Raw genomic sequence first — 12,541 nt, 5'->3', positions numbered from 1 at the left:
TTAGTGTTTCCACTAATTAATTTATTGTCAACGAAATAAAAAACCGGAAAAATGAAAGATTACGAAATTATAACGTTGACCTATGTACGAGTATAAAGTGAGAAAGTAGTGGGACATTCAAGCCTGTCCTTGTTACTAAATGTTAATGGAAATTAAAACATCATCAACAATAAATTATTTGTCAATTACCGCTATTTAGATCTGAGTCGGTTCATCAACTTTTATACATTTTAAGGGGATAAATATGGTTTTTAAAAATCAACTTAAAATAAAAATTTCTTGTTTTTGAACAGAGTTAGTATTCCGTGTCTATAAAATAAATCGTTTGATCAAATAATACGGGTTTAAAATTAGAAAGAGAATAGAGAATTTTGGCACGGAGAGCTATTATTTAAAAGTCCAATGATTGTACGAGTAAACACCAAACATGCGATGTTTTGTATTATTTCCTTTGTTATTTCACAATTGCAATAGTTATTAATACTTTCATCTTTGTCGTAAAATATGATTCTTAATTTTAAAATAATCTTGTACCATTTATTTACGCAAATTGATTTCTTAACATGTTGCACATATTTATTAGTTTTCATTGCAAAAACAGATACAAGAATTTTGCAAAGAGTGCTGCAAAAGGCATTCAAATGTGAAGGTTGTTTGTTTTTAATATTTTTTTTGCTAATGAATCTACTTTTATTAACAAAAAAAATCTCAGTATATTTTATCTTAAAAAAAAGAAAATTAGTTCACAAAATATTGCGAACAATTTTGTCATGTGCTTCAAGAACAGATTTAAACATGGATCAACAGAAACGCAAAGAACACATGCTTGTCATCTCTGAAAATGGTTCCTAAACAATACCTAGTGCTTGTAAAACATCAAAGGAACACTAATAAAAAATCTAAGAGAGTGATACAAAAGAAGCAACTTTGTATGTTTTATCTAGATTTTTACGGTGCAGACAGTAAAATTAAATTAAAGCAAACACAGGTCGAAAGATTGTTAACTTTTAAGACCGATGCTACGTTTTAACAAAATTTAATCGTACAACACGTGTTCTCGCTGTATCACGTGATCAAATAAATTTCAGATTAGAACAGGCGTTGCAAATTGAGAGTATGAACGTGATTGATTAAACAAGAACGTAAACTTTGAATTATGCGCCAGACCTCTATTTAAAAGTGAAATCTGAAAACATCACACCCAAGAGCAACAAATAAAGATGACTTTTAGACGGTTGTAGCTGAGTTAGCAACACACGGTTGCTAACTTGTTTATGCGAACAAAAAAACAATTCAATGAAACTACAAATTATTATTAACTAAATCTTCGAAGGTTGTAACAAATGTTGAATCTGATGATGACCACCTTTTTCGAGAAAAAAGTCGGAGCTTCGTTTCAACGCATTAAACATATTTTGTAGAATTTGTCGTGAATTGTTCAACCCTTCAGCCTTTAAAACAACTTGTTCTCTAAGTTCCTCGATTGTGTTTACTGGTGTTCTAAATAGGATATTTTTTAGATTTATGCAGGAGCTATGATGCGAGTGCGAGAGAGATAACTCTCGCCGAGAGAGACAGCACACAAAAATAATAATAATGCTGATACTAATCAAATTGTCAATCAATATAACACATCAAACTTGATGCAGTGTCAGGATGTCGTAATTTGGTAATTGTCAGTAAATAAAATAATTGGGTAAACATTACGTTAACAATGGTGTCATGACGGCTTGTGTCGTGGATCGAGGTGATCGTGGTCGGTACATCTATCACAGGCTTACCTCCTGTAAAATAATAAAATGGGGTGGTGAGTAACCAGTTCGCTGAAAGTGTTGTGCGAGCACAACCAATACATTTTTACAAGAATAAATCACACACATCTCAAATATGGTACCATCACAATGTCAACGTTAACTCTTAATATCGTTGGTGATTATCAATTATCATCACATATTCATTGAGCTCTAGTACTTTAAGTTATTATCAATTATTATTAACTCATTGAGCTTTGTCCAGGGTTGTTAGGAAAAGGAAAAGAGTAGGGTTCACTCAGAACCCCCAGGACTCTAACAGTCCACTGCACAACTGTAATCAAACGAGGCGCCCTGATAACACTCAGCGACCCTCAATCAATTGTGATCACCAAAAACAGATGAGCGGCCCTGATGGACCTCAGCGGCACACTCGATCTGCCACACTGGCAGCATCCCCGGTCTCTGCCAGTGCATCACAATCAATTTCACCCCGCTAGCAGCTCCACGGTCTCTGCTAGCGTACAGTTGCCGGAACAAAGGAAATTTGGACAGTCTAATTAATTAGCTCGACATGTCGGGGCTCAATCATATCAAAATTAGCAATTGCATCAAACTGTTATGACTCTGATCAAATCAACAACATCACCCTCAATGATGAAAACAACATCATCTCAATTAATTATAACTCACGAGCAGTCCTGATCCCTGTCAGCGACTCTCAATTAATTATTAATCACGAGCGGTCCTGATCTCAGACAGCGACCCTCAATTAATTAGCAATCACGAGCAGCCCTGATCTCAGTCAGCGACTCTCAATACTCTCAATTAATTATTATAACTCATTCAAAGACTCACCATGCTAATTGTATTTAATTATGGCCATGATCATCATCAATATCAATTATTAAAATAGGTAAACTCACCACATCACCAACAGAAACAGGTTACTCAGTGATACACTCACCTTGTGTAAATTAACTACACCTTTCACAAACTCACTTTTACATAAACTTTACTAAGATATTCTAATTGGATTCTTTGCTCTACACTCTGTCACAGTTCGTCTTCGACTGACCTAGTCCGCCCTTTAAATACCCTAATAATCAGTATCCAACAATCACGAAATGGGTCTCATGGTCTGACGCTGACAGATTTGTGACGGTCTGGCATCTCGCACTATTGGGGTGTGCGAGAGGGTTGTAAATAATGTCTCGGTACTGTTTTGTTTGTCTTGAACTATTTATCGAAATTCCTGAAGGTCCAAAACAAGTCTATAAATCCATCTAACTTTTGGACGTGACTTAGACATATGCAAAAGACGAAAACAGGAAAAAAAAAAATGTGTTTAATATTTCGTTGTCCTACATTTAGATCAGACTAGGAAGTTCAAAAATGTCAAATCACAAAAACATGAAGGGAAAGGAATTTGTGTGCATCCACTAATGAGTTCATTATTAAGTAATTATTATTGACAGTTCATAAAGGCAAGAATTCTATTCTTTTTTTGGATTAATCAAAGAGAAGGTTGAAATTTAATGGTCACTTGATAAGATTTTCTTCAACGTTGCTGAACAAGCTTGAATCGACACAGTTCTAAGGCCGATATACTTGTATGTTGAAACTAAGATTACCAGACAGTTTGCTTTCTAGTTTTAAATAAACAATTTGAAAAATATAAAAGACTTAAAACTGGCATCGGAAAAATTTTGAATTTTGAATTAATTAACTATCCCCCATATTCGCCGGATTTGACCCCTTCGGTTTACCTTCTATTTTTAAAATTTCAAAAACTTTAAATAGAAAGTTTTCTTCAAATGAAATGATAACAAATGTTATGGAAAAGTGTGTTGCAGAACAAGACGAATTACTTTATGGCACATGCATTAGCAATAATTATATCAAATTGAAAGAAGACTATACTCGTATTCCATAAATAAAATGCAGAAACAAATGTCTTTGTATTAGGCATAAAACTTGTCAATACCTCATCCGTGGCAGTAAGTGAAAGAGAATGTTATAGATGTGAAAGAACATAAGGAGAAAAAAAAAACAATATGTATTAGAAAATAATAAGCGAACATAAAAAACGTCACGATATATTCGCTAAAATTATACACATGAATTTAGCTGTTAAATTCAATTTATTAAAGAATACACAACCACATTATAGTTATACACCAGAAAGTTGTTTGGAAAATGTCAGTTACAAGTTATATTTTGATAGAACAATCTTAACTGACATTCATATTAAGCGTAACAGACCAGACATTATTATTTTAAATAAACAACAAAAGCAAGCATATATTTTAGATATAGCTGTTCCAAATTCACATAATATAACACAGACATATAACACAAAAATTAATAAATATTTAGAGCTCTCCGTTGCTATGAGAAATCTTTGGTGTTTAGAAAAAATTTCGATTTTACCACTTGTAATTTCAGCAACGGGAATAGTACCGCAATCTCTTTTTAAAAATTTAAAAATTCTGGATTTAGATAACACACTACTATTCGGTACTATTCCGGACACGGAATCTTGGCCAACATTTTTTTGACATTTAAAAAAAAATGATGTAAACCAATCATTAGTGTCATTAATAAATGACAATTATTAAAAATCACTTTGAAGTTTTTCTTGTGACATCACAAAAACAGGGAAATGGCATTATCGAGTCAAAAGTTGGGTTATATTCAATAAAGGCCAGTTCACACATATTTGTCAGTTAAATGTCAGTTGTGGCCAAGATTCCATGTCCGGAATAGTACATTCTAAAAAATTACTTGACGGCATTTCATTAGTTTTAACCTCGCTTCGGCAGTTTGACCATGTGTTCATGTTTGGAGAAGATGTGTACGTCAATGAATGGAACATTTTTCTCAGTCTATCAACTATACCAATCTAAAATTGCAAGACAGTTCAGAAGACGGTGATGATGATAACGATAGTGACTTTGGTCTAGATGACTTGCTCACAGACCTTGGACTTCAGCCATTTAGACCGTTTCCCTGAAAATCTGGGTGATTTAAATGAAGAACAAGTAGAACACTTCCATCAGGACATTCGCACTATGGAAGAGCGATACCAAGTTTACTGGAATGCAAATATGATGGCTGATTACTGGTGGAGGATTCAGAGTAGTACTGCAATAAAATCATATAAAAGAAAGGTTTATTCAAATCAATTTTGTGTAATAAAAGATTTTAGCTTGAAAACTTCTTCCCTTCATATCTCAATAACTAGAGCTGTTATTGAAAAAGCGACTTCAAATTTGAAAGTAGCCAGGCAAGTACATTTAGAATCACGTACAAAACTCCATGCAAGAAAGCCACTGCTTTCGATCAAAATGGATTTTATAGTGTTACCCACATTTCACCTAATTTTAACCGTGATTGCCTTTCTTAGAAATCAAACAAAATTTCGTGCCTAATTTACGAGATGATAATAACTTTAAGATAATTGTAAACATGGTAATTAACGTGTAGGTACTCAGTCAAAATAAATAACTTCCATCACATTTGGCACCGATACTGTTTCAACTGATCTTCGTTTCTCGTTTTATTTTTAACCGGCAGCGTCTCAAGGAGCAAATTTTACTTAATTCAATCGAAACGTAATGCAATTTCAAATTAACACTACCGCACCCAGTTGCAATTGCCTCGCCCGATTCAGCGAAACGAAAACGTTTGTATTCACTCCACATATATTAAGTTTTCATTTTGACAGCTCGATTCAGTATTAATTAATCTGGATGTTCGTTCTCTGCGTTAAAAACCTAATTAGCTTCACTTGAAAAAGAATGTTTTATTTCTGAATCTCCGCTTATTCGAAAATCCAGCTTCACCTGGCAAAAGACGCTCTCTACATATTTTGGCATGGGACGTGTCTGCGTAACCGTTAAGAAAAAAGACTCCTTTTGTCATCGATCAGAAAGTGACGTTTCGTCAAAAGGAATTAGCGCCCAAATAGGCTGACTTAGGTTGATTGGTTTGGATTAAACATTAAGTAAGCTCCAGCAGAGAAATACATATTACAAGATTCTGAAAGTGGCACAAAAAAAATTATAGCATTCTTAAATGAAAAATAGTTACTTTTCCATCACTATTAAATTCTTCTAATCAATAATATGCGTATAAAGTGGGTATTTTTTTCGAAATGAAAAATAACAGTTATTTACACTACAAGTGGGATAGAGACATTTTTATCGCACGCATGTGAAATTTTGCACATGGTGGCCGTAGACCGAGATCACATAAGTGTCATAATGTTGTAGTCTTCTAGCATTCCATGGGTTACGTACAAAATTTTATCTATGACAGCTCAGGATTTTTTTAAATCGACACATTTTTATTTGAAAAAAAAAATGTTTGAGGAGAATTATCAATAGCCGCTAATTGTTTTTACAAAAGAGACATGGCGGTTGGAAGTCAAATTCTGTTACAGAAGGACATCTCGCTGCACTTGTGTTTATAAACTTCCCACTTGCAGAAAAAGCAGTATTTTACACACATGTTTGGTAAATAACATAATTACATAAAATCGAAACTTATTAAAGTCACTAAACAGTTGCTGTTGAAGTAGAACGCTCAATCACGTTACATTATGTTATGTGCCCACATCGTATTAGTTGGTTTCTATTTTAGGGGACCCTTTTCAATCCAACAAAACTCCCAATTAATTTGGTAGGTTTTTATTACTCTTCCGATCGTCCCATAAATTAAATGTTCAATTTTGTAATGGCTGTGGCGTGGTGGACCGACGATAACCGCAAATTAATTTAGGGTTCTTTAACCTCTGGATTAAAAATGACAACTCATTAGTTGGTCCCCTCTTGCTATAATCTACGTAATAAAAATGGAGCCGTTGATATAAACGGCGTCGAAAAACATCTCCCCGATTTATGACATCAGTACTTTCGGCTTCTGGTTTCACTAATTTAAGTCGTCTGTGCGGATATCTCGCAGAACTTGAACTTCCGCTTGGCCCAAATATAAATTAATAAAACGTCAAGAGGTGACGTTTTAACTGCAGCTCCACTATATCACGGGACATAAATTCATAAGTTACTTCACTTCTCACACGTCGGTTAACTTGTAATGGATTTCTAAATATCGTTAGCTAGAGCCGTGCCCAAATTACGGAACGAAATTTGAATATGATGCAGATTCTCGTTTGCTACCACAGTTCCGTCATCTCGCCAAAGTTTACGGTTTATTTTTGTTGGTCGATTTTGCAAATGCTGGAGAGAACTAGAAAACGAGTAATTTATGCCATACGAGCGCATATTTCATTTGCAAGTTAGAAATTGTTGTGTAAACTTCGTCAGTGTAACATGCACAAAGGATTCTCTGGATTCTTTCTCATATAAAGTGCGAACTGGTTGGTTGTGCTGTGCATAATTGTGCCCTGATAACAAATTGACAATCTAACCGCGTCATCGCCGTTCCGCCATATTGCCAAGATGGCGGCCCAAAATACATATTTCGTTACGTAGGGGTTCTATGATAAAATTAGGCTCAAATCACTTTTATAAAAATATTTTTAAATTATACGTTTTAAAAATAATGTTCGAACTGATTATTCTATTCTGATGATCCATTCTTTTCTTTTGCAGGTTTATTTACAAAATGCTGGTGGGAACCAGGAGACGTTCGAGTAATTTATGACATTCCCGGAAAGTTTTCCGATCGCGAAGAGTTTCATAAAATAAATTCATTTGGTCGAATTCCGGAGGATTGAATTTCGAATCAATTTTCAGTCGCTACGAATCAATAACGGGTTAAATCGTGCAGTGTCAATCTTTCAAGTATGTCCAGTGAACCGGATGCCAAATTGAAAGAACATTCATCAGGAACGGTCAGGAGGAAGCACCGATCGCGATCTACCCCAAGATACAACGATGTGGAAAAACCGAGGAAAAAGAGACATATCAGTGCCGCAACGTCTCTGGTCACACTCCCGAATACAATTAAATTGTCCATGCTTAACAGTGGACTCCTGCCGACTAGCAGATATAACAGTAAGTTTTATCATTATGTGTGTGGAGATTGTAATCAGGAAGATCGTTGCCGAGTCGTATCGCCACTGCAAAATAGTCCTGAAAGATGAAAATTGTTTCGTGTGATGTCCAGTGGGACAGTCTCATATTCGTAAAAACAGTGGCGTGCAGACATTTTGCACGACTTTTCTGCAATTGATTTTGTCTGTACAGCAGTGTTGAAAAATAGAGAAAACAATATCTGTGTTATAACAATTTAAAACATACTCCTCAAATGTATTTAGTTTGTAATTAATTGATATTAGTAATTTTGCGAATGTGTAAGTAAAATTTTGTTGGACGAGATGTTACTACAATGAAAAGAATATTTTTGATGCAGTTTTACCGTTTTCACGTGCAAAACTTTGGCACACTTTCAACATTTGTTATAACCTTCCCAATGGGATAATAATTAATTTTATAAAGTCATGTTAAGTACCCATTTTTGAACTAATGCCAATTTGTCTTACTATGCCAGTCACAACTGTCACGTGATCGGATATGTGTCTTTTTTGAGGAGAATACTTCAAAAATAAAAATAATAATTTTTCAAGGATTAAATAAGATAATTTTCTTTTTTTGTATTTGTAAAGCGTAATTTCTGAAGAAAATATCTAGTCAAGAGATAATGTATTTGAAAATAATGCATCTCAGAAATTATTCTTCAGTCTAAACTTATAATAAAATCCTAATAAGCTACATGAAAAATGAGTTAAAGCGAAGTTCAAGTTACGAGATATAAAAATTCAAATATGAGAATGTAAACCTTGGTGCGGAATATTTTATCTTAACTAATAAAATATTTATGGAATGTAAAATGTTTAATGACAATAACTAGGAAATCAATACACTACATATATCACTTTAGTAAAACATAATAGCTATTTATGAAATAAGTTGCTCAATGGAAGTATTTTAGGCAGGCGACGTGAAATTGACCAACGAGACAAACGCCGAGTTGGTAATCACGTCAAGTGCAAGATATTTTTAAGATTTTTCTATGGGTTTAGTTAAAATCGAAGGTTTATTTTAATCGATCAAACAATTTAGAAGATTTGCGGCAGACAATTCGCGCTGAAACGCAACAAATAAGCCCTGACATTATTGAGTGCAGTGTACAAAGTGTCGGTGAGTGTGCTAAATGATTGTCGGGAAGCAATTTCAACATTTGCCTTGAATTTTATTGTTACCCCTGGATGTTTGTTTATTTTTGTTTGAGGCCAATTAAAATTTTTACAACAAAAATTAAAATAAATTTTTGAAGGAAAATTTGTCATTTTCTCAACAAAAAAAAACTGTTACGTAAGGTATCATTTTTCTTTTAATTCATCGTTTAGCTAGTATGAAGGCCTATCCGAAAAAGAAGAAAAAAAGTACTGAAGAATATGCACTTTTTAAAAACAAAGTTGACCTCTTCGAGGATTTTTCTTGGAAATTAATATGTACTTACAGTTTTATTGAATTTATTCCGAACCTTACGAACGCACTGTATAATAAATGAATGTGGTACATTTAAATACTGTAACGGTCCGAATAAGTTCGATAAATTAAGAATTTTATTTTTAAAATAATTTCAACGAAATATTTTAAATAAATCAGAGGAAAATTGAATTAATGAATTTGATGTTAGCAGGTTTCAAATTGAGAGAACCACCAAATCAATGTTCATTAGGATAATTTACCTTTTTTAGCATTCTCAAATTTGTAGCATATTTGTAATTAAAGGAGGAGAATTGCAAATTAGAAACAGAGCGCTTTATCGTAGAAAATAACTAGAATCGTCTGCACTTTTAGTTAGAAAACTAACAAAGCAAAGTAGAAAGGGAGCCGGTAGAAAACAGAGACAACAGGGTAACGGTAAAGCCAGGTAGTCGTAGAAATCAGAGGTGTGAGTGAGAGAGAGAGAGAATGAACATTACAAATTAATTATTAATTAGAACAGTTTTGGGGAATCAAACCAATGTAGAACAATGAATGATTTTTAGAAGTAGCAGATCAACGGAATTTAGTTGCATGAAATGACACTTACGTAACAGCGTTTCAAGCCCAATTTTAATTTAGTTCTTTATCGTGTTAAAATAAAAAAATTATATAATTTTCTTTGAGCATTTGATGATCACTCTTTAGAATCTTGAATTAATTTCTTTATCGCGAAGTATGTGATCTTCTTACATTTACCGAACTGGTATACAATCATTATAAAACATTTCCATTCATTATTTATGTCTTGGAGTCTCGAGTTCGGGAAGGTACCGCCAGTGTACGTCGCACTTAATTAGCTGTCGTCTGGCGTAAGAGCAAAAAATTAGCCGCGTCACCCTCAAGGGGGCTAGCGACCAAACTAGGCCAGCTGACACGTGAAGAGAGGTACCCTTTGGCCCTGTTAGAACCTTTTTCCCTTTTATTTTAGACCACCGGAGTAGACCAGGGTGATCTATGAGATTCCAGGGCATCGCGTCGGGTTAAATTTAATTGGGGAAACAAGTCAAATCTAAATCGGATCACATAGTTCGCATCTCAAACTCGTAAAATGCTGTTCGCGCCATAAACTCCTATATTTGCCCAGCTTAGTCACATATTCATGAGTCAGATCTCAATTCGAGGGCCGCGAGTCAAATCTCATTGGGTCAAATTTCCACCAACTTCTGTTATTAAATTCATTTATTTATTGCTACCATTTGTTGGGACCAAACGCCACCACACTCGATTATTTGTTAAATAAAATTAAAGTGAAGTGTGCTCAATCGTTTTAATTCCATTTTTTGAAAAAGCTTCCGAAGGTACGGTCTCTCGTTAGAACCTAATTAAACAAAATGAAAAATAAAACACGACGTAGGATCCATAAATATTTTTATCTCATTATTTTTATTTCGTATTTTTCCGCAAAAATACCCTCCGAGGGAATGCCGCAACCAACAATACACCAAATGAGGGAGGAAAGTTTCATCGAGGAAAAGTCGAGGAAGACGAAACGTTTCAATATACATACGACGCTTAACGATAAGTTGGCCTTATTGGTCCACATTAGCGCCTACCCCTTGATTGAAAACTATCCACAGTCTAATAGTTATTTGTGTATCAAGATCAAGGCCCAAAAAGTGCATCTTTTTCGTCCGAGTCTGGGTTTTCTAGCTGAGGCGGATCCGAGACTTGAAAAGAGGCGATGACAAAAGGTATTTTTTGGCCGAGGTGCACACGTTTTTCGTGTTCATGTAGGTAAAAATTTTGAAAAACATGACTTAATTGTAAATTTTGAGGTTATCTTTGACAGAGGTCAAGTTTTTTTCCCGTTATGTATCTTGGGAAACGAACACGAAAATAATAGATTTTTTGGCTTGTTGTGTTTATTTTTCTCCCATTCTATATACAGGTTCATTAATCATTATAAATGATTGTCCCATCGCAGTAGGCGTTGGTAACGTAGTTGAATGTGCGGCAAGCCTCATAACATGAGTCCCCGATAGGTGGCGCTACCGCTGGAAGTGGAAATCTGTCTACTAGTTTGTCTAACGTTGCGAGGCTGCGGCACATCCAAAATTTGTGTGGGTTTTCAACGCTAACTGCGATGGGACAATCATTGTTTATAATCACCCTGTATTAATCTGTACAATTATTTTCCTGCAAGGTTCGCTTCTTAGTGACAATTGAAACTGGTAACCTCTCGGTTTGTTTGCGTTCGAATGTAGGTTAAACTGGGAAATTGTTTGTGTTTCTTACACAATAAAGTGGATGCAAACTTGAAATTGAATTTACGGAATTTATAGTATCCAGTTATGCGGTTTCAAAATAGACCAAATAAACTGTTTACACGATTTTTATCATTCTGTTTCGGAATCTCACCTAATAAATAAACGGAAATCTCATTTCTACTGGCGCATTCGAAACATATTAATTCAGGATTTTTCCAAACGGATATTGTTTCATGTCACGTACACGAGCACGTCTTCGATTTGATGATTTGTTTGTCAATTTTCTACAAATAAGGAAAATATTACATTTCAGGAAGATGTGACAGATGTATAAAAAGCAAAATAATACGTCACGACAAGCAGGACGGGAAAAGAAAGGGGAGGGCCACTTCCGTATTACAAAACATTTTATCGAAATTCTGCACTGTGGATTTTTATTATCTGATGCAGGACGTGTCTTTTCAGCGTTTCCAGCATCCTGGAAATGTTTTTTAACAATTGGGGAAAATATAGTTTGGCAATACAATTTATCTTTCGATAAGCAGCAAATCGAGGAGAGTTTTCGCCGAATCGAACTGCTTGTTTAGATGTAGTGGATCTGTAGAAAACTATACGATTCATAAGAACCGAAATTAAACGCCGTTGTGAAACCGAACGAGTCTTTAAATCATGGAGTAAATGGGATAAATTTACGGAATTTACGAGACGGCAAGTCCTGCCAAAATATAAGACTCCCCTGTCTTCGCTACCCTGCTAAGACAAGTGGAAATATGATACGACCACTTTACTGCGCTGCTCATATTGGCATATCAATGCTTTATGGCAATTTTTTCGCTTCAAAGAAAAGCTCTCCCCACAAGAAAATTCAAACTTTTCGGATTAAGACGAAGCTTTGAAAAACATCCTTTTAATCTCCCGTCTTGGTATAAACATATTTTAATAAATAATGTCTTCTTCAATATAACATTGCGTTTTCTGCATTCACTTATATTCAAGTCGTACGTCTAAAATGTTAATACGATAGAATATAAAAGAAACCAATATTTTATTCATCTTTATA

At 34.6% G+C, this 12,541-nt stretch overlaps 1 protein-coding gene across 1 annotated transcript in view; it reads left to right on the top strand.

Moving 5' to 3' along the window:
- The window catches only part of Ptp36E (protein tyrosine phosphatase 36E), a 108,973-nt gene that overhangs the window by 21,236 nt on the left and 75,196 nt on the right, over window positions 1–12,541 (top strand). Inside the window, exon 2 of the mRNA XM_069038440.1 lies at window positions 7,370–7,774. Coding sequence (XP_068894541.1) covers window positions 7,564–7,774 — 211 coding nt within the window. The 5' untranslated portion in view covers window positions 7,370–7,563. The remainder of the gene's footprint in view (window positions 1–7,369; window positions 7,775–12,541) is intronic.

Source organism: Tenebrio molitor, chromosome 2 (genome assembly GCF_963966145.1).
Source record: "Tenebrio molitor chromosome 2, icTenMoli1.1, whole genome shotgun sequence".
In the NCBI taxonomy this organism is placed as follows: domain Eukaryota; kingdom Metazoa; phylum Arthropoda; class Insecta; order Coleoptera; family Tenebrionidae; genus Tenebrio; species Tenebrio molitor.
This window is presented reverse-complemented; position numbering and strand designations above follow the sequence as displayed.